This window comes from Protobothrops mucrosquamatus, unplaced genomic scaffold (genome assembly GCF_001527695.2).
Source record: "Protobothrops mucrosquamatus isolate PMUCROS unplaced genomic scaffold, P.Mucros_1.0 scaffold226, whole genome shotgun sequence".
Classification (NCBI taxonomy): Eukaryota; Metazoa; Chordata; class Lepidosauria; order Squamata; family Viperidae; genus Protobothrops; species Protobothrops mucrosquamatus.
In genome coordinates this window covers 594,611-617,065 of record NW_015386577.1, presented here as the reverse complement: position 1 = coordinate 617,065, position 22,455 = coordinate 594,611, and the positions used below count along the sequence as shown (strand labels likewise).

At 41.2% G+C, this 22,455-nt stretch overlaps 1 protein-coding gene across 1 annotated transcript in view; it reads right to left on the bottom strand.

Annotated features, from left to right (window-relative positions):
* B4GALNT3 (beta-1,4-N-acetyl-galactosaminyltransferase 3) overlaps positions 1–20,237 on the bottom strand; it is an 84,217-nt gene extending 63,980 nt beyond the window's left edge. Inside the window, exon 1 of the mRNA XM_029283778.1 lies at positions 20,051–20,237. Coding sequence (XP_029139611.1) covers positions 20,051–20,198 — 148 coding nt within the window. The 5' untranslated portion in view covers positions 20,199–20,237. The remainder of the gene's footprint in view (positions 1–20,050) is intronic.
* Between the last annotated feature and the right edge of the window lie 2,218 nt (positions 20,238–22,455).

Below are 22,455 nucleotides of genomic sequence, written 5' to 3'. Positions count from 1 at the left end.
ACTGTTCATAGCATCATTACGCAGACAATATATGCATTTTTCATGATATCTCGTTTGTTCCTTCTCTTCCAAATATCCTAGCTGTTAGCAAATTGCAAAAAAATATAGAATCTATAATTACAATGAAGTATTATAAAGATCTAACCATAAAATATAGGATTAAAAACAAGGGGGGAAACCAACATTAACTTTTTCCTGGAACATGTTGCAGACAATTAATAAAGCACTCTGTTGAAAGCGTGAGGGACAAAATCATAGCAGGGAAAAGATAAGATTGTCATTAATTCAATTTCATGAGCAAAGTTTTGAAAATGCCATAAAGTTAGCAAGTTCCATTGCTAGAACTGGATTTTTCCAGACAACGTGGTAGTAGCTGAACAATCCCTTAACTAGCGAGGCCTTGTAACAGGAGTTTATGAACAGTATCAGGGACTCAAAGATCCTTAGACTATGTATTCCCTAATACTTCATGTCTTTGATACATTATCTGTTGTTATTCTTCCTTTTGGTTTATGGAACTTTCATGCGTTTCATCTAGTAAAATAATGGAATGAACAAATGCCCATTTGTGTTTTTAACAAGTTGGCATCTTCAACTAGCAGAATGGCCATCGCTAGGGCAACAGTGGGTGAAATATAAGGGAAATAAAGTATCAAAAGCAATAAAAATCTTCAGTGATTTCTGTTATTGCAAAGAAGAAGTATGGGTTTTTGTTCCAGACAGCAGATTGCTGATTTTAGCTTTAAATAACTATGGGAGGCCTACACAACCATGATTCAACACAACCCACTTGCTACATATGGAACTCCACCCAGCTTTCGATTAATGTGGTCATCATGGATTGAGGCAGTCTGCCAGCCTAAGCTGGCCACAATAAGTGGCTATTGGGCTGAAAAATACACTGACCATCCTAGAAAGATGGAAAAGACATTAAAAAGAAAATTTAAAACAAAAGCTGTACCTACTAGTGGACTGGGGTGGTTTCAAAAAAAAATTCTCTTAGTTTTCATTCAGTTGGATGCAAAAGAATTTCATTCTTTGTTGTGTTCTCTGTCATAGAATCTAGAATTTAGCACGACATTCTTATTAGCACTTATTGGGCAGCCATGGCATATTTCTCTGTGAAACTTTATAGAAGCTGGATTGTGAAGAAGATAGAAAGAATATGGTGCTTTTCAACTTTTGTGTTGGAGAAGACTTCTGAGAATTCCATGGATAGCCAATAAAAAATAAAATAATAAAATAAAATAAAATATAAAAGGAGAATTGAACAAATCAATGCAGAGTTCTTATTCAAGACAGAAATAACCAGACTCAAATTATCATACTTTGGACACATCATGTAAAGACCTAGCCCTCTGGAGAACTCTATAATGCTGGGAATAGTTGAAGAAAAAAAGCAGCAAAATGAATGGAAATAATAATAATAATAATAATAATAATAATAATAATAATAACAACAACAACAACAACAACAACAACAACAACAACGATGATGTTGGAAGAGACCTTGGAAGTCATCTAGTCCAACCCCCTGCTCAAGCAGAAGAACTTATACCATCTGTGACAAGTGACTGTCCAGTCTCTTCTTAAAAACTTCCAGTGTTGGAGCATTCACAAATTCTGGAGGCAGGTTGTTCCACTGGTTAATTGTTCTAATTGTTTTAGAAAGAAGGTTGGAGTTTATTGAAGAGCAAAGCCAGACAGAAGTGTGTCTCTGGGAAAGCTGACCACATGTTGCTGGGAGTGGTGGGTTTTTATACCTTCTGGGGCTCTTGAGGTTGTTTCCTGTTCCTGTTTGAGGCTTTGTATTTCCTGTGTCATGTACTTTGACCTGAGTCTGAGTGTGCCCCTTTGGTATTGGTGGGTTAATCCTATTATGTCGCCAAAGGTCATGTCTTTTAGAGTTTGGGTGGGGTATGTAGATTTTAGAGGTCTTTGTCTTCCTAATCTCAGCTTCTAGCTTCCTGGCTCCAACCTTCCTGAATGGATTATTAAATTTGCATTTCTAAAAGCTGGCCTCTGCCTAATTTCTGCTTGGGGCTATTAAGAAAACTGGGCTTGCTTTTCTGCCTTTAAGATTATTATTCCTTTGGATAAATATATTCTGCCTTTTTAATGTTTCTCAAAATATTTCTTTCTCTGGATTCTTCCCACAGGATCAAAGTATATGATACATGATAAGTTCTGGACAAACCCCATAGACTTTTTTTTTTAAAAAAAAGATGATATAAAACAGTCAGGAGATATCTGCAGGTGCTATCTGCACCTGCATATAATGGAATGAACATACCTGTAGTGTGGAGGAAAGTTTGTCCTAAAACAAGTAAATAAAGGCAGATTTAGTTCCTGAGTTGGGGTGGAATTATTTAATGAAAAAAACAATAACCTTGCGTTAAATTTGGTATACTCATTAAAACCAGGACCAAAATCTCCAGTAGGCTTCATGAGTGAACAACTATTGAGTGTCATTTACCAGATACACTACACACTGACCCAATACAATGCTTTCCCTCTTCAGTTGGCAATGTGCATAAATTGCTGAAAGAACTTAAATTGAGAAATGAGATTCACAAAATTAAAACCCTGGTAGTAGTGGTGCAGTTTGAATCCATTGACCATATACAGGTAATCCTCCACTTACAATTAATTGCTTAATGACTGTTCAAAGCTATTGATCATGGTCACGTGATCATGTATTGCAACACTGTTGCCATTTTCCCAGCAAAATATACCCACTGCATAAAGTGGGCTTGCACTTATGATCACGTGGTTTGCTTAGACCAGGGGTAGGCAACCTTGGCTCTTTTATGACTTGTGGACTTCAACTCCCAGAATTCCTCAGCCAGCAATCCTGGCTCAGGAATTCTGGGAGTTGAAGTCCACGAGTCATAAAAGAGCCAAGGTTGACTACCCCTGGCTTAGACACATAGTTTGCTTAATGACTGAGGTGACTTGTCATAAAAACTTTCTGGTCTTGAGTCTGGTCACATGGTGCCTCAAGTGACGACCCCAACGTGTCAAGTGCATGAAATCAGGAGCCAAGGTTGTTCAAGTGAGTACAAGTTTATTCCATGCCATCTCTCTACAACAGCAGCCCCCAAGCTTTCTGGGTCTGCAGATCATCAGCAGCAGCACCAAGAGGAGGGGGGAAGAGGGAGGAGGGAAAGAGGATGGATTTGCATGCACAACCTAACTCCTACGCATGCGCAAATGAAGATTCGCACACTTGCCCACTGCTTGCATGGCCTGGTTCCCAACAGGCCATGGACTGGTAACTGGGCCCTGGACCAGAGGTTGGGGACCCCTGCTCTACAAGAATATGACCTATTAACAGACAAAGCATATTGGCGGGAGATAAGAGTCCATGGAACTCAAGGAGAGCTGGACTTAGATCTCTTGTGGGCATGAAGGGACTCCAGACTGATGATGCATTTGACCCTTCCCTTGGGCTTATCCGGTCATCTCCTACACAATGACTTACAACCCAAATTCCTAGCCCAACTGGGGTCATAAGTCGAGGATTCCTGTAATATAGTTTGTATTTATGTGGGCTTTCTGGAACGATCCTGCAGACCTGCATTTGCTTCCCCTTTTGGAAATCTTCCACTAAAGCTGCTGCTGGCTGCAATGAGCACATACATGTGTGTGCACTATAAGTAGCCCCTTCCATCAGGGAATCCTCTGAATGCCTTTGCTCCTATGCCAGGCTTCTTTCAGGAAAGCCCTGTAGCATTCCACACATGCATGCATCAGCTGCCTTCCGGCATAATTCAAGAGATCCATGGAGAAAGGCATTTCTCAACTTCACACTATGCAGGACTCATACTGTCCAGCTATCCCACCATACACTACCCAGAAGTTGTCCCTTATAAAAGGCATTTTCTTTTTTCAGTGCACATTTCTGGAATAAGGACACCCTGGGAAACTCAGAGAGGAGATCGGATATCGTTCTCAGTTTCTATCTCACCAAAGTTTAGCTAGGTCAGACACACAGCACTTGGCAAAGGAACGGTTCATCTAAATTTATCTCTCCACTCTCCACCCAAGCAGCTTAAATGCTCTGGTAAACTGGGCAGGATGAGGTAATTATCAGCAGGGATTTTTTTCTTTATGTTGCCCACAAGGCCACATACTGCCAGCTAAATATAAACTTGCTGCCACAACTACATAAGAAGAAAACAAGCTTGCATTCTCTCTGCTGAAGCAGCTCTAAACCATCCCACAGACTGGCTGCATTCACACATCATGTAAAGCTGTACCATTCGGATAGTTGGTGAGTTTGGATGTGACTTAATGTCTATGTCAATCCAGCTGCAGAGGTTTGTAATATACGTTTTATGATTTAGTGTCACAGTTCCCAAACTGTGCACTGCAGGGCTCCAGGGCTAGTCACAGGGGCACTACAGGATATTTTAAAATGTTAAGGAAAACATAAGAAATGTTTGACATCTGTTGGACGCCATGCAATTTACTAGTGTAGGGGGCTGTGAAACAATTACTGAGACATTTAGGGGACCATCAACCTAGAAAGTTTGGGAACCTCTTGTTTAATATGTTGTGGAAATCTAACCAATTGTAGGTTATTCAATACAATATCATTAAGCAAATCATAATTTTAGGACAATGTGTGAACCCAGTCTTTACATAACTAATCAGCATTTACTCCAGAACATGTTAGCTCATAATGTGGTTTGTCTGAGTTTTGACTCAGTTAATTGTGCAAATCCAAACATTTTAGTTTATAAATGATGATTTCAGTACAAAGGGTGAACCCAGACAATTTGATTTATTAAATAAATCATGATTAAATAAACCTTGCCTTGGTTGTTTGAAAGTACATTCCACAAGCAGTCCGTTGACATGTGTCTCTGAGTTTTGTAGTGCTATTGGAGGCCTATTTATTAAATGATAAGCCTGAGGCTTTGGCTTCTGAAATACATATATAAAATATAATAATTGAAGTGTCCCCTTTTTTTTTTGCATTTAGATACCCTACTGGTCTGCAGTAGGGCCTACTCCAGTCAACAGAACTCCAAGATGAAGTGGATTAAGCTTCTTGACTCAGAATATTTATCACTTGTCTCCCCAAAATTTAAGGTTTTTTACCAAAAATGGGATGGTCTGAATCTTAGCACAAATGTTAACTTCCCTAGAGAATCAACTTGGGCTTCTGAACATCATGTCAGAGCAAAACCTTTGCTAACAGGCCAGGTAGATAACTTTTGATACAATAGCAGTCATCCCCTGGTATGACAATTTCAAATGTATTGACTTTAATTCCAGAATTTTCCACCCATCACGGGCAACACTGGGATTTCCAGGAGTTGATATCTATACATTTGGATGTTAGAAAACACTGCACCATGGCAAGCCTACTGCCACCCCAATCGGTCTTCATCAGCATAATTTAGACACTAATATTTGAATTCTTGTTCCAGAACTTCTCCTGGTGAAGAAAACTGAATCGCTTTAGAATACAGAGATTCTCCCTCCTAAATCATGGGCTTAACATTTTCACACACACCAACTGCCCCCAATAACTTTGCAAGTAGCTTGCAAGATTTTGTACTCTCGTGGAATTTCAACAATTGAACTGAGCAGAAAATGTTGCCTCCTCTCCTCCACCCTATTCCGCCCCTTAGCCAAGCCTATGTTGGTGCTATATCTAAAATCTAGGCACATCTAGATAAGATCAGTTCTTTACAGCTCAGCCTCCAAACCTTAGTAAGGCAAAATAAGTCTGCTCTTTTTTCAAAACCAAATCATGGATAATTGATTGCTTATTATCAACCAATCTGGCATTCACTAATGCTATCATAGAGCCTTAGGGCAAGCTGGCGGGTCAACTCTAGTTATCATGGAAATGGAGAAGAATGACAAATTCCCAACATCTTATCTTTTCCCTCTTATTTAAATGCGTCTGGAGCCTGTGTAATCCGGAGCACTATAGCCACCCACCCATCTGCTTACCCATTAGTAATGTAACAAAGGAGTTTTAGTCTCTTTTCCTAAGTACTTACTTACCCAAGTGCAATTCTGTACTAAAATTAAAACGTGAAGGTCAATTTAGTTTTTTCTACTACAGGTTCAAAAACATGTAAGGTCAAAATATCTACAACTTTTCTGGGACTGATCAATTTGAAAACCTCCTAAGAGCTTCCATGTGACTGAAAATCTGGAATAAGAACTATTTGTGACATTTCACAGAGGTGATAATCCACGAGCACTATCTATCTAAATAAATAAATGCATCCCACTTTGAAAATGTTAGAGTTATTTGAAAATGTTACTTGGTGGGAATGCTGCTTTTCTATAAGTAACTGCAATCACACAACTAGATTCATACACAGCAATAACCTACTGTTTGAATAAGTCATAACTGGTTGAGTTTATTTAGCCATAAGCCATGGGTTTCCACACTGTGTCAATACCCCCTCAAATCCCCTTAAGTTTTGGTTATTATTGTGTAGAACACAACATAACTAAGATTTCAAAAGATTCAGCACTCTCTCTCTCTCTCTCCCTCTTTGTTCCTCTTTCAATTTTATTTATTTTACAATTTATGACCACCCATTTTAGGGCAATGACTCGGGGCAATAGACAAAGTTAAAAATAACCATTTAAACAATTCAAGTCCTAAATGATTGAAGTCACAAACTTATTCTAATTTATAATAAGACAACATAAACTCAGACAATTTGCTTAAAACCAAACTACTATGTCCTACTACAGTGCATGGGCTCTGCCAACCCAGTTCAGCCAAGATCAAAGCAAATGTTTTCCCTTCCATAAATGAAGGGTTTTAAGTTGGATTCACAGTGAACTTTGGGGATCTCCAAGTGATTAGAGTTCCATTCATTTGGTAGTCGTGAGCAAACAGTTGCAAGATCTTCTTCTTTCAGCCCTGTTCTCAAGGCACTCCCTTCACCTTGTAATCTTTTGAAAAAGTTGTAAATCCGTGAGTCAGGCCTGGAGAACATGGGCTGAATGCCTGCATGCTGCTCAGAAGGTAAGGAAGCTGACTGCAGATTTAACATTACTTTCATCAGAGTAATGCTTATTTGTACATGCAAGTTTGGGCAGGAAAAAATGAAATATGAGTTGGCTTTGTTTATGCCACTGCTTTTACCCTGAGATTGAAAGTATTATCAGGTGTTCCTCAAAAACTGCCTGGGCATGTGAATTTGGGTGGGGACTGAGCACTCTCCTCCCCCAAAATTCCTTCTGCATTTTTATGACATCTGTCTTTTTCCCACCCTTTTGTATAAACAGGAGTATTGCCAGGCTCAATTTGTTCAATGTTACAAAGAGTTTATCAAGGAATAAGGTAAGAGCCATTCTCCCCACAGGGAGGGAGGGATGGTTTGAACATTATAAAGGTTTTTGAAAACAAAACTGGTTAATTAACCAACACCTAAAAAACACAACCTGGCTTGTTGGTTTTGGCTTAATGCACTACATGAGCCAAAACAATGGTGTTTGGAAATGATGGTTTATGGTTCAGCATATTGTACAAATCCAATTGATGCTATCAGTGACAAAATGCATTGCATAAATGATGCAATTGATGCAACCCATGCAAATTATGCCATTTATATGGTTTGGGCAATAATGCCACCACCAAGGCGACATCATATTACAGATGTCTGTGGAAGTAAATAGCTTGCAACTTCTTGAGCTCAGTCTAATTCAGGGGTTGAGGACCTTTTATCCTAGAGCAGGAGTAGGCAACCTTGGCTCTTTTAGGACTCGTGGACTTCAACTCCCAGAATTCCTGAGCCAGGAATTGTGGGAGTTGAAGTCCACGAGTTCTAAAAGAGCCAAGGTTGCCTACCCATGTCCTAGAGGAAGGTCTGAGAAGGACCTTGTGGGGAACAGGACTAAGTACACAGTGGAAGGGTCAAAAATGTGATTTTTTTACTGATAAAAAGAGGAAAATGCAAACTTGGCAGCCAGAACAATACATCTTAGCACAATCCATGCATGTTAGTATTCAGAAAAGTACCAGCACCACTATATAAATCAGCTTGTGTTGTAATTTCAGATTCAGAATGCAAGCTGTATAAATAACAGTAATCTCCTCAGATAAAATAAGAATGATGTAATGTATGCATCTAAAGATAATAGATAATGCTCAACCTTCTCAAATGAACTTAAATAACTCTCTGGGTTTATTTATTCAGGCTAACTCATGTAGCAGTTACAAATCCCCCAGAACGAAAGAAAATGTAGTCCCAAAGATCTAGAAATGCAAAGTGCTTCTTAAAGGTCATCAAAGGCAGATCAATTCAGAATCGATCCAGAATGCATGGGAAAATCAAACATTATGAAACAGAACAGAAAGGTCAGGAGAAGCTCAGCAGATAAGAGAGCCTTGCTTGCAGGCCAGGCATCTTGTATCAACTTCTTCCAAGCCTGAACATCCATCCTTTAAAGAATTTTGGTAAAACAAAGAACTATTCTCAGCAGATTATTTTCCAACTCGGATGTCTTTCACTGTTCCCCCTCCCGCACTTTTTTTTAAAAAGTTTTTCTAATCTAACAAAATATTTTCCCCTTAGCCTCTGAATTTAACAAACAGTATATAGTATATGCACCACAGTTGTATAAATATTGGTCATATGCTACTGGTTTTGTTCTTTTGTATAAACCCTCTTATTTTGAGTAAAAGACTAGATGCATTTTGAGATAAATTCTGTGCTCACTACTATGAGGGAGATTTCACTTCTGGATGACATTATATTGAACTTCTTTCACGTCCTCTTCGTCTTCTTTTTCTTTCCCCACTTTTTTCTGCCTATTTCATTTCTCCTTTAATATTTCTATCTCCCCTTCTTTCTTGCTCTCCTCCATCTTTTCATCTCTTTTTCTTCTTCACTTCCATTCAGATCCCATGCAGCACATAAATTCAGAAAGAAAATCTGATGGCGATCTTTATTCTCCATCAAACTGCTTGCACAAGAGTTCAGATTTTAAAGCTCAGGTGTAAAAAGAGAGGAGAGAGAAACTTTTCATCCACAGTTGTCACGCACCTGAAAGCAGGACAAGAAGCAATGGATGGAAACTAATCTAGGAGAGAAGCAACCTAGAACTAAGAAAAAAAATTCCTGAGAGTGGGAACAATTAATCAGTGGAACAACCTGCCTCCAGAACCTGTGGGTGCTCCAACACTGGAGGTTTTTAAGAAGAGATTGGACAACCATTTATCTGAAATGGTGTAGGATTTCCTGTCTGAACATTGTGTTGGGCTAGAACAGGGGTAGGCAACCTTGGCTCTCTTTTGACTCGTGGACTTCAACTCCCAGAATTCCTGAGCCAGCATGGCTCAGCTTGGAAACCTCTCCCTTTCCCCTCAGCATGGCTGGCTCAGGAATTCTGGGAGTTGAAGTCCACGAGTCATAAAAGAGCCAAGGTTGCCTACCCCTGGGCTAGAAGACCTCCAAGGTCTCTTCCAACTCTGATATTCTGTTATTCTATTATTCCTCCCTCTATCCAGGAAGTTTTCTTTTTCTTCTTTTATTCAATTATGTTCAGTTCACAGAGACTGCCTGGACAGATCTCTGCAGTTTTCTTGGCAAAGTTTTTCAGAAGTAGTTTGCCATTGGCTCCTTCCTAGGGCTGAGAGAAAGTGACTGGCTCAACGTCACCCAATTCACTTTGTGCCCAAGACAGGTCAGGGAAGGAGACCTTCAGAAAAAGGACTGATGGCCTTTCAAAAACAATGTATTCCATTTGCACTTTCCACTTGATGAAGACAAACCTTGAACAGAAATTATAAATTGTTTCATGCAGCCTTGATGGAATGAGAAAGCTTCCATCTCTCCAGAGGCTGAAACCACTAGTTCAATTTTTCTTTGGATTGGTACATATGTTGTACATTGTCCGGGGATGAAACGCGTCTAAAATACGTGTTTGAATCATTTCAGTGATTAAACTCTGCTCACAGGCTAAAAAAAAAAAATCTGGTTATTTAGAAAAATAACCTCTTTTTGTTTCTCTATTTACCACCCCACTCTCCCATCCCCATAACAATTTGCAAACAGTCCACTCAGGGTGATAGGGTGGGAGGGTGACTTTATTACTGTGGTGCTTATTTAAAAAAATGTGGTAATTTGAACAAATTACTCAGATGGCTGTTACACAGACTGGGTATCCAGAATGCATGGGAAAGGACTTGAATGTTCCTTTTTTGAAAAATGCAGAGAAACAAGACATGGAAATTTCAGAACAAGTTTGGCCTGAGTGCTTTTTTTCCCTGCCACTCTGCTAACAATATAACTTGTTGCTGAGAGTTGTGGGCGTGAGGAGAGATATAAAAACTACTGTTCCTCTACATCAAGGGTGGGGAATTATGGCCCCTTTATGACCCGGTTCAGGAATTCTGGGAATTGAAGTCCACAGAACATAAAGGGGCGATAGTTCTCCATCCCTGCTCTACATTATAACTATGTGGGGGAAAAGCCCTAAATCATGGTGTCCCATGAACTTACTGGAGTTCTTTGAGATTTTTCAGCTCCTGACATAGAGTTTATAAAATAAGAGAACAGCAAATAGATACAACATTTATGAACTCTGATTTTTACAGGTGACAAGAACAGTTTCAATTATCATAGCTTGTGGGACAGATCAAGCCCCTTGTATTAATGTACTAAAATGGGAATATTCTCCCTGGCAGAGGTACATTTTTTTCCTTTTTGTGAGAAGCTGTTCCCAGATGACACATATACACATACCACCCTACCTTTCTCTGTTTAAGGAAACAGAGTTGCCTCAGTTTCAGCATTTTTGAAGAAAATGGATTGCACATGAATGGCACTTAGAAAATCACCAGCAGAATTCCATCAAAGGCATTTTGTTGAAATATTATACAGTCTTCTTCCTCTCTGTATAAGTTTACTTTTACTACTCTTTCAGGACATACTCAGTTAATAGCGACACTAACTAATCAGCATTTGCTAGCAACAGACCATGGTTTCAAACAAGAGTGCCAAGGTCCTGTGAATTTATTTCCTATCGGCAATACATCAGGCCACAATGTTTCTGAGTTAGATATTTTTAATTCCCGTTTAAAATTAGCTTCTCAATCAATTCTTTTATCTGGCGTTACTCTTTTAATGTTGAAGAGCAACTGTCCCAGTTTGGAAGGGAGGACTCCTTATGTAGCCTGGACACCCACCCCACCCCCAAATGGCTTTGATCCTTATCTAGTCTTTCCCAGGTGAAAACTGCCAGTCTGGGAAGATTCCTGTGAAATAGGCCTAGAACAATAACAATAAAGTAGCTAGTTTGAACTCAACACATGTGGATCTGGTTGTTTGTACCTGACATTTAATGATTTTTATTCATTTTATTGAATTGATGTTAATTCGGGATTTTTTTTCAAAACAGAAGTGATATTAATATAGATAACAAACAAACAACTATACTAAAATAGATAACAAACAAACAACTATAAACATGAAGCTATATTCACCCTTAAGTCAGGATGAAATCACACTGAATGGACTGATGCACTTCCAACTGAGGAAAATATGGTTAAATCAGAATATTTGCAGCCTGTTACCCTGTTGTCAAACTGCCGGCCCATGGGCCGGATGTGTTACGAGGAAACCGTGCCCAGCCCATTGCCAGCAATGGGGAAAAAGTTCCGATACGTCACGCAACGTCACGTGACATGTCTGCCTTAGAAAGACTGCTTGTGAGAGGACTTGTACAGATGCTCAGATACTCTTAAAAGATATGCATGACTGGCCTATTTCAGTCTGGTAAGAGGATTGAATTAGCTTTGGTTTCCTCTTGATGGGCAACCTTAATAGCAAAAGTAAAATCTTGTTAATTCTTAAGAAGGCTATTGGACTTTAGAAATATCTCTGGATATTTTGGCCAGGAAGATGCAGCATAATCACACCAAAACAGAAGCATGTATTATAGGCAGCTACCTTATTCCAGGGAGATTACCTACTTCAGATGGGATTGTATTCCTTCTGAAAGAACAGATGGGTAGACGCTGGGGACTCTTCTAAATCCAGCACCCTGAATGGAAGCACAAGTGTTTTTTCTGGCAAAAAATGTGTTTTTCTAGTTCTAGCTGTTCCTGGATAAAGGTAGTCCAGGCACATTGTTCTTTGTAGTGCTAATCACAAAACTGATTATTGTGCTGTGATATACGTGACGCTGCCCTTGAGACTGCCATAGAAGTCAAAGTCAATGCATAATTACTTCATTAAACTATTAAAAGAAATAACCTAACTATGGAATAAATAAGGTCTATTTCATGGAATTGCATTGGCTGCCAATATGTTTTCTCCACCCCTTAAAATTTCAGAAGTTTATGCTGGGATTAGGATTAGATATCTGACAGACTAATTTTTTCCTGCATATCTGCCTGAGCACTAAGATCTGGGAAGGGTCCCATCATGACAATGTTGTATCTGTCTCCGGGGTTCACTATGTAACAATCTGAGGGGGAACTTTTTGATACAGGTGTCCCAAACTGTGAGACTGTTCCTTCCCCTCTGATTCATTACAATTAGTCCAGAGCCTATGTAGTAAACTGTTGGCACTTTAATTTGTGTTTCTGTGTCCGTTTGATTTTAATGTTCTAGTTCTTTTTAGTTGTTTTATGGCTTTTAATATGAGAAAAATATTATTGTTTACATCATTTGTGGCAATGTTTGTATCTTTGCTTCAGCATCAGTAAATAAAGTCTCCTAGGATCTAAGCTTGATTCCAGATGAATTCATTAATACAACCATGCAGTTATATTGGTAGGATTACAGAAATTATGTGCCACTGGGATGTCCTTGGGATTTAATTGTTTCACTTCCCAATCTGTCCTACAGTATTCTCCAGAGGAATCCATGCCAAGCATGAACCCAGTCTGACCTTTCTTAGCTTCCAAGCATAAACAAGTTGAACCAGGTGTTGTCTCCTGCTGAGACTATAATATGGATCACGTATAAAGAAAACATGCTTTAAAACATTTAGGCTGTCACATTATACCAAGCCAAAACAAGCATACAGTGCATTTTAGTAGTGTTAGAATGCCTAGACAAAGCTTAAGTGTGAGGTGGCCCTTCAGGTGTTGTTGAAATGAAGCTCTGAGCATCCTTTGTCTAATAGTAAAGGTTAAAAGCTCTTAAGTATTGTACTTCAGTGTCATCTAGAAATTTTGATGTTTTCTTGCCCCTAGACTGAAGCAGCCTACTGTTTTCCAGCAGAGATTATATAACAGCTTGTCTCAACTGGGTATCCTCCTAGCCAGTGAAACTTCCGCACACATCAAGAGTTTAACAGAGAATGTTCTGTTACCAACAGACATGGAAATACTGATCTTATAAAGGCTTCTTTCCAGGCCTGGGAAATTATTGAGAGAAAAAAAATATACCTTGGGGTTTTAGAACAACAAATGCAGAGGCAGGCTATTGCATCAGCAACAGCAGTGCTATAATTCCTGCTTGTATTTAGATTTTTCACCTGGGAGACTGTGAAGACAGATTAAGCAAAATAATAAAAGCAGAGAATAAATAAAATCTTGGAACCATTCTATCCCCAAGAGTCTATGGCCTTCATTTGGGACCATCTCCTCTACAGAAATTAAAAATTAAAAACTAGAGACGGCTTCTACCTACAAAAGGTGGAAATTTTACTGAGCTAAAATAGCAAAATAAAAAAATGCTTTACATTGCTACACCTCAAAATAAATGTTTTACTGGCAGCATGATAGTGCTTGCAGTCTCAAAGACTACCTTTACAAGCCACTAGCAAATCCTTAAACTAAACAGAGGTATATTTTCCTCCAGCTTTTGGCAGCTGTCTTTTAAATTGCTATGTGAAAGAAAGAGAACCCATGTCTTCTAAGAGCCTGAAATTATTTATATATACACACAACATAGACAGAAGAGGGACAGCCACACCAAGCAAACAAGGACTTCTAAGTTGCACAGACTTTATCTGCATATTTATCTGCTTATTTTGATTAAATCGTATTACAGGTAATCCTCAATTTGCAACCATTTGTTTAGGGACTGTTCAAAACTGAAAAAAGTGACTTATGACTGTTTTGTTTAGGGACCGTTCAAAGCTGAAAAAAGTGACTTATGACTGTTCCAAGATTCCTATAGTCACATAATCAAAATTCAGGCACTTGGCAACTGTCCAGGGTTCATGTTATCACGATTTGTAACTTTCCCAACCAGCTTCCAACAAGCAAAGTCAATGGGGGAAATCAGGTTTGCTAAATGACCACATGATTTATTTAACTACCGCAATGATTTGCTTAACAACTGTGGTAAAAAGGTCATAAAATGGAGCACAACTCACCATCCGCCTTGCTTAGCAAAGGAAATTTTGGTCTTAAATCAAGGACTACCTGTACTGCAGGATCGGACACCGGGACCAGAGGTTTAGCCTTCCAAGCTTTAGGACTCATGCTAGAGCCCATCTTCAGGGAACTTCTCACTAGTGGACTGTGTGCTAGAGAGTAATTAGTAAATAGTACAGGTAGTACTGTACTGTTTACTATCCATAATAGTAGAGTACTATTTATGAAGTCTTAACTAAATTATATTTGAATCTATCTTGATTGTGTAGATTTTCTTACATCCATACTGCCCTATTCACCTTATGTAATCTTACAAGAAACAATGGTTGGAAACTGATCAAAGAGGGAAGCAACCTGGAATTAAGGAGAAACTTCCTGACAGTGAAGACAATTAACCAGTGGAACAGTTTGCCACCAGAAATTGTGGGCACTCCATCACTGGAGATTTTAAGAAGAGGCTAGAAAGTCACTTGTCTGAGATGGTATAAGTTCTCCTGCTTGAGCGGGGGGCTGGACTAAAAGACCTCCAATGTCCCTTCAAGATTCTATTCTATTCTATTCCATCTGAAAAAGTAGTCCTATTTTATTGTCTTTCATAGATGACAAATGTATTACATTCATAGCACAAATGCAGAAGTACTGTAAGAGATGCATTACAATAGTTACAATAAATTACTATACTGTTCATTTTCAGTTTTATATTGGGAAAGTATTATATTATTACATTACAAGAAATATCTCTTTGATTTTTCTCATGCTGTTATATTTCATTGCCAAAACTTTGATGTGAGATAATAGACCCAGTATCCATATATACAGAAGAAATTTTTAATGAACAGTGTCTATAGCAGTGATGGCGAACCTTTTAGAGACCGAGTGCCCAAACTGCAACCCAAAATCCACTTATGCATCGTCGGGTGCCGGGTGGGCGTGGCCTATTGGGTGGGCGTGGCTGCAGTGGTAACAGCAGACTGGGTGGGACTAAAAAGTTCAATCAATCAATTCCAACTTTGCAAGATCTTTTTTTTTCCCCTGAGAAGTTGAAATTGATTGATTGATTGAACCTTTTTTTTTTTGCACACGGCGGCGGAAGCCTAAAGCGAAAAGGTTTTATAAAACCCAGCTGAAGGCCTAGGACTGGGGCGATGGCGTGTGTGCCCACAGAGAGGGCTCTGAGTGCCGCCTCTGGCACCCGTGCCATAGGTTCGCCACCACTGGTCTATAGAAATGTTTTCTGAATTAGAGGGTATTTGCACTTTGGTATCTCCCCTTTCCATGAAGGAATTAATATTACCTTCCTATTTCAAGATTCAATTTATGTGAACTTTCTTTATTAATTTTAATAGTGGCAAAAGGCACATGTACTCTGACGAAGTATGAAGTATGTATATAGTTCATGTTACAAAGAGTTATGCAATATATTGGTTAAATATTTATGTACCACAAGCTTGTATCATTTTATCAAATCAGCATATTAAAAAGGTCTTGTTTCATGTACTTAGGAAACATTTATTTACAATTACTATATTTAACTTGAACGTTATGAGAAAATTCTTTTCTTTTTTAAAAAAAATCACCTGAGGATATATTTGTGTACTTGCTTCTTATGTAGTCAACCTCACTCTAAATCAGGGAATTGACACCCGGGAATTGACCAGGATGCCAAATGGTCAAAGAATGGCCTGTCCTTTTCCCTAAGCAGAGAGAGCAAATAATCCATTTTTAATCCCCTGTACTTTGGGATATCCCCTGAATGCTATTTTTAAAAAATTACCTGGCTGTATATTTATAGTCACTAGCAAGGGCTATTATCCAGTCATGCAGATGACTAGATAAAATGATCCAACTATTTACAGGTAGGCTTTCATCTTTCATTATGCTGACTGAGATGACAAAGCTACAATTAAAACTTGCTTGTAATCAAACCATGGTTTAGCAGAACATTTCCCAATAAAAGGCCTTTCAAACATATTACACTACAATTCCTATCTCACACCCATTGACATGGAAAAATATTGTATTTTGAGTGATTACAGTTCTCCAGATAACAATTCCTATTACCTATTAACAGGAGTTGCCACAAAGAAGAGGGAGTCAAGCTATTCTCCAAAGCACCTGAAGGCAGGACAAGAAGCAATGCATGGAAACTAACCAAAGAGAGAAGCAACCTAGAACTAAGGAGAAATTTTGTGATAGTTAGAACAATTAATCAGTAGAACAACCTGCCTCCAGAAGCTGTGAATGCTCCAACACTGGAGGTTTTTAAGAAGAGACTGGACAATCATTTATCTGAAATGATATAGGGTTTCCTGCCTGAGCAGGGGATTGGTCTAGATTAGAAGACCTCCAAGATCCCTTCCAACTCTATTATTATTATTACCTATTCATGTTGGAAGGAAATACTGAATACTGTACATCAAACCTTGGCATTTTACAGGCTGTGGGCCACGTGCAGCCCATGGGGCTGTCCCTGTCTAGCCCATGGTGGTATGTATTGTTGTTAGATGGTGGGGTATCATCAGTGGCAAGGGGCGGAGCAATGGCAGAAGGGGCAGGGTGCCGCTCTGGAGAGTGGGGGGCAGCGTTGGTGCGTGGAATGGCTTATTTGGGAAGCAGGGAGCAGTGGTGGGATGTCGGCAGCAGGGGCTAAGGCAACGGCATCCCTTCACAATAGTCCCAGTTTCTCATGTGATCTTTTGGAAAAATTAATTACCCATTCCTGCTATAGATCCTCCCTTAAGTTCTTACCTCATCATATGATCTGGGCTCCACCTTTTAGAACTAATCATGATTTACTGAATAAATCACAACTGCTCAAGCTCGCAGGCCATCAAGTCATAAAGTGTAAACTGTCATGGCTGGATTTCACACACTAAACCCAAACCAAATAAATGACTTGATGTCTTGGTATAATTCAATGTTTCTCAACCTCGACAATTTGAAGATGTGTGGATTTCAGCTCCTAGAATTCCCCAGCCAGCAAAGCAACTGATTCAGTCTTTGCTGACTTCTAAACTTAAAAAATCCTGCCCTTACGCCCCACTGTCAGTGACTGGCCAATTTATATATAATGGGCTGCATTTACCCTAATGTACCTTAAAGAAAATACAAACGTATTAAACAGGTGACCCATCTCTCAGCTTTATGTATTATACAGGTAATCCTTACTTAATGATTGCCCTGTTTAGTGACTGTTCAAAGTTATGATATCTTTGAAAAAAATAACTGTACGATTAGTCCTTGCGCTTACGACCATCACGTGATTGTGAATGGAACTTTTCTCAACCGGTGGGTGTTTACAAATGTTTTAGTATCCCATGGTCATGTGATCACCCTCTATGTCCTTCACAGCTAGCCTCTGACAAGCAGAGTCAAGTGAAAAGTAAAATTACAAGCCAGCAGTAAAATGTTATATAGTTGGCAGTAAAAAGAAATAGACAGTAAAGTTACAAAGCATACTTTTCACTTAAACATGTACATTGAGTTTCAACACTTGACCGAGTTGATGCAATAATTTCCTTAAAAAGAAAAACAATGAAAGCTAACAAGCAGGAAAATATTAGGAATTTTAATTATATTTACTGATAAATAAATGAAAATTAAAATAAAGCATGAAAAGAACTGAAAGAAACAGTAATTCAGAATATGGAGAGACATAGTGATGCATATTGAACCTATATTTGTTTAGCTTGTACAGCAAATACCTTATAAGAATGGAAGGATTAGAAAAGGGGACAATTGGAATCAAAACTGATGACTGGAACCCTAACAGTTAAAGATAAACTTTCCTGGTTGCAAGTAAAGACAACTTAGAAGAGCTGTTGAAAGATTAAAATGGAATGTGAAAAATTTGGGTTAATGCTAAATATTAAGAAGACAAAGGTAATATCAACCAGTATGTTTACTGAATTCATAATAATTGATGGTTTTCAGGGGCTGGAGAAATACAAACAGTCTCTTAATCATAGGAGAAAGGCAGTGACAAACGTAGGAAGAATAAGGTTATTTCTATGACAAGAAAGATCAGAATCTGCAAAGCAATTATTTTTCCATTGTGCAAGTATGAAATTGAGAAAGACAGAGTAGGAAGAAAGACATAATTGATTTACAAAGATGGAAATGGCTGATAAGAATAAGATGAACCATAAGATGAATCAATCAATCACTCCAGGAAAAAATAAAGATTGCCCCCTTGAGATGAGGTTCAACAGGCAGAAGAAACCTGCTTATTATGAGCATGAAATATGAACAGACGACAAATAAGCAAAAACTATTCTGTTTGGTTGAGAGAAGCAGGAGAAGGGAAGACAATGGGTAAGGCAGATTTTTGAACCAAAGCGATTTTTGAAAAGTTCACGGAAAAATAACAAACTATCACCAGAAACATATTAAGATGATTTGGCCAAATTTAACATTGTCGACATTTTTGTTTCCCTTTTTGAATCAACTGGACATGCAGAATCTTAGAAGAAACAAGTATACATAGTCCCCGACTTACGACTACAATTGAGTCCAAAATTTCCATTGCTAAGCAAGACAGTTGTTAAGTGGCCACTTTGGCCACTTTTATTATCTTTTTTGCCACATTTGTTAAGCAAACCACTGCAGTTATTACAAGAATTGTGCTGTCAGTAAACGAACCTGGCTTCCCCCATTGATTTTGCTTGTCAGAAGCCAGCTGGGAAGGTTACAGATGGTGATCACATGACCTCAGGATGCTGCAACGGTCGTAAATACCTGCTGGTTGCTAAGATTTTGATCATGTGACTCTAGGGATGCTGCCTCGGTCATGAGTGTGGCAACTGGTCATAAGTCATTTTTTTCAGTGCCGTTGTAACTTTGAATAGTCACTAAACGAATGGTCGAGGGTTACCTGTATCTTAGGTACTTGTCCAGAATCCTTACATTTCTGCCTAATTTTAAATGAAATGCTAATGCAAGTGTTTAGTACATCATATAATAATAGGCATTTTCATCACTAAAAGCACCCTAAGTACTGTATGTATTTACATTTGCCCATTAAGCCTTACTGTGGGCTTTTTCACCATCGTTTAGGTTGAAGTATTATCCACCCATCCTTGAATGGGCCAAAGTTATCCCGGCATCAAATCCACACTGTCTGTTCTGCCAAACCATCCTTGTCACTCTTCCCCACTGCATGAAGAACAGGGGGTGACTAATACAGCATGTACCTTGCAATAAATGGAGAAGCGTTATTAGAAGTACAGAGAAAGGATGAGCTAAAGCTGCCTGGCTGCTGGGCTGGGAGGTAGACGAAGGCAACCACATGGGAACACCGCACGCAGGGAAAAAAAAAGGATGTTGCCATGGCATAAGTTGGGCTGCGGCGAAGTGCCGATGGGGCCTGTACAATTACAAACACAGACAACAACACAACCCTTGCCCTCCCAAGGCCAACCTGTGGAGTTCTGCACACCAGGACTGTGTCTGCAATGAGAAGGGCTTCCTGTGGTTCAGGGCACATGCCAAGACGCCCTCTGCTCTTAAGGTGAGGCGTTTATACAGACAGGACTGGAAGGTGATGCCAGGAGGACTAAGTTTTAAGCCAAGTTTAAGCCGGCTTGGTGCCTGGCAAGGACCGGCTTGGTGCCTGGCAAGGACCGGCTTGGTGCCTGGCAAGGACCAAGCCGGCGCCAGACCCTAGTTCAGCAGGGGGAGGACCCCGTTGTTCACACACACACCCCATCCCAGGTAGTAACTCACTGTGGTTCAGGGGGTGTGGATTCCGGTCGGCCAGCACCACCAGCTCCAGGTAGGCTGCGCAGAGCCCCACGGCCAGCAGCCCGAAGACCAGCAGGAGGCGAAACCTCCTCCTTAGCGCCTTGCCCAGAAGGAACGCGAGGGTCCTCATCCCGCCTCAGTCGAAGCCGGAAGAAACGAACATGCTGCTGCGGCTGTTGCCGTGGCAGCGTTCGCCCCGGTCGGCTCCTCCGCGAGGCTCACCTGCTACGGCGCCTGCAAGAGTTCGCCGGCGCCGGATCGCTGCTCCGGGACCCCAACATCGAAGTTGTCCCGCACGCGCTCAAATCCCCCTTCCTTCCTTCCTTCCTTCCTTCCCTCCCTCCCTCCCTCCTTCCTTCCTTCCCTCCCTCCGAAGCCTCTTCTCGCCCCTTCGGATTGGGCTGCGAGCCCTGCCTGCTTTCCGGCCACCTTCCGCAGGTATCGTCCCGCTCCCTTCGCTCCTCGGCCAGGCGATCTGCCCAGGTCCCACTTTTCTGCCTGCCTGCCTGCCTGCCTGCCTTCGCTCGCCCCGCTGCCAGCGCCGAGCGGGCTCGCCTCCTCTTCTTTCCCCGTCTCGTCCACGCGCTTTCTCCTTGCCCAAACCCAGCCAGCCCGATGCAGGGGCGGGATCTCCTCCTCCCACAGCCGCCTCCTCCTTCTCCGACGACAACGACTCCCCTTCCTGCTCTCCTCTGGCACCTGTGCGCCGCCGCCCAGTCGCCCCGTCTCCCGGCATCCTGTCCTTGAACGGTTCCTCAAGGCTGCGCTGACGGGGGGTCCGAGGAGAGCCCCAGATCCCAGCACAAGCTGATCTAAAAGCCACGGCAGGGAAGGGCCCGCGGAGGAAGGACATTCGGAGTCCCCCCCCCCTCCTCATCTCCTTCCTGAGGGCGAGAGGAACGGTTGGGAAGCCACAGTCACCCAAGCAGGGCTTAAATCAGTGGTGGCGAACCTATGGCACGCGTGCCAGAGGCGGCACTCAGAGCCTTTTCTGTGGGCACGCGCACCGCTGCTGCCATCAGCTCGCGCAGGTCCATTAGGCCGCTGCCGCTGCCCAGAACAGCAGCCCCACCCAGCACAAAGGAGGCAAAGTGGCCAACTAGAAAGTCAAGTAGAGGTGGTAGAGCACGCCCACACCCAAAGGCCACTCTGAGCAGGGAAAGCCAGATCCCCATCGGCGCCATGGCCCCCCAGTCCCAGCTAGGATTGCGTGCCTCCTCCCATCTATGCTGGGCCTCCTGCCCACCGCCCCACCCGCCAGAGACCCCCTGGATCTTCCCCAACCCTGCCTGGCCCCCCGTAGGTATCGCCCCCGCATGAGCAACATCGAGGTGGCCATGTCCACCCCAGCCACGCCCACCAAGTCTGCCATGACAACTGCAGCCATGCCCACCCAGTGGGCCACGCCCCCATGCCCCCCCCAAGGGCACCACAATGCTGATGCGGCCCTGGCACTTTACGATAAATAAGTGGGTTTTGGGTTGTGGTTTGGGCACTCTGTCTCTAAAAGGTTCGCCATCACTGGCTTAAATCATCTCGTCCGATTCTGTACTCCCTCCAGGAATCCGAATTAAAGCATCCCAATCTGTTGCTTGTCCAGCCTGCGCTTGAATGCATCGCCTTATTGACTCTCCAGGGGTTGGGGATCTACTGTCCAGGAACACGTTGGGAACACCAACATCTGACTTCCTCTAACTTAAAACTGCTCCTGCTGACAAATGGCCAGTGGTGGAAAGACCTGTTTCTATCTAGCTTTCACCTAAGATTGGGCAATAAATTTCTAGACGCTCAAATCCCTACTTTGGAGCTAGCAGTGAAGCATCAAGAAGATAGGTATTCTCAAAGTGCGCTCAACAAAGTCAAAATGGTGATTGCCATGCTGCTATTGAACTTCCCCCTAAGGCAGAGGTCTCCAACCTTGGCAACGTTATGACTTGTGGACTTCAACTCCCAGAATTCCTCAGCTGGCAATGCCCTGTCTTGGTTCCTAGGCTAAAGGTTTTTTCTCTGCCTTTTCTGATTCAGAATCGTTTTACCAAGAAAAATACAGAGACATCAATGCATCTTGCACCTATCAAATGTTAGGCTTTTAGGGAAGCAGCTTTGAACCTCTCCTTGACTTGCAAACCTAGCTGAGGTGGTGGACATTTCCTGTGTCTTCTCTATGCCAAAGGAAAATCTCCAAAAAAGTGAACTTGTTATGGGCTTCTGGCAATGCTATATAGCTATAGCTACATCTGAACTTCGAGAGAGGGAGAGTGTTTGGTGTAGTGGTTAAGATGCTGCTTTAAAAACCAGGAGATCTATGGGTTCTAGTTCTGCTTTAGGCATGAAAGTCATCTGGGTGACTTTGGGCCAGTCATCTCTCTCAGCCCAACCCACCTCAC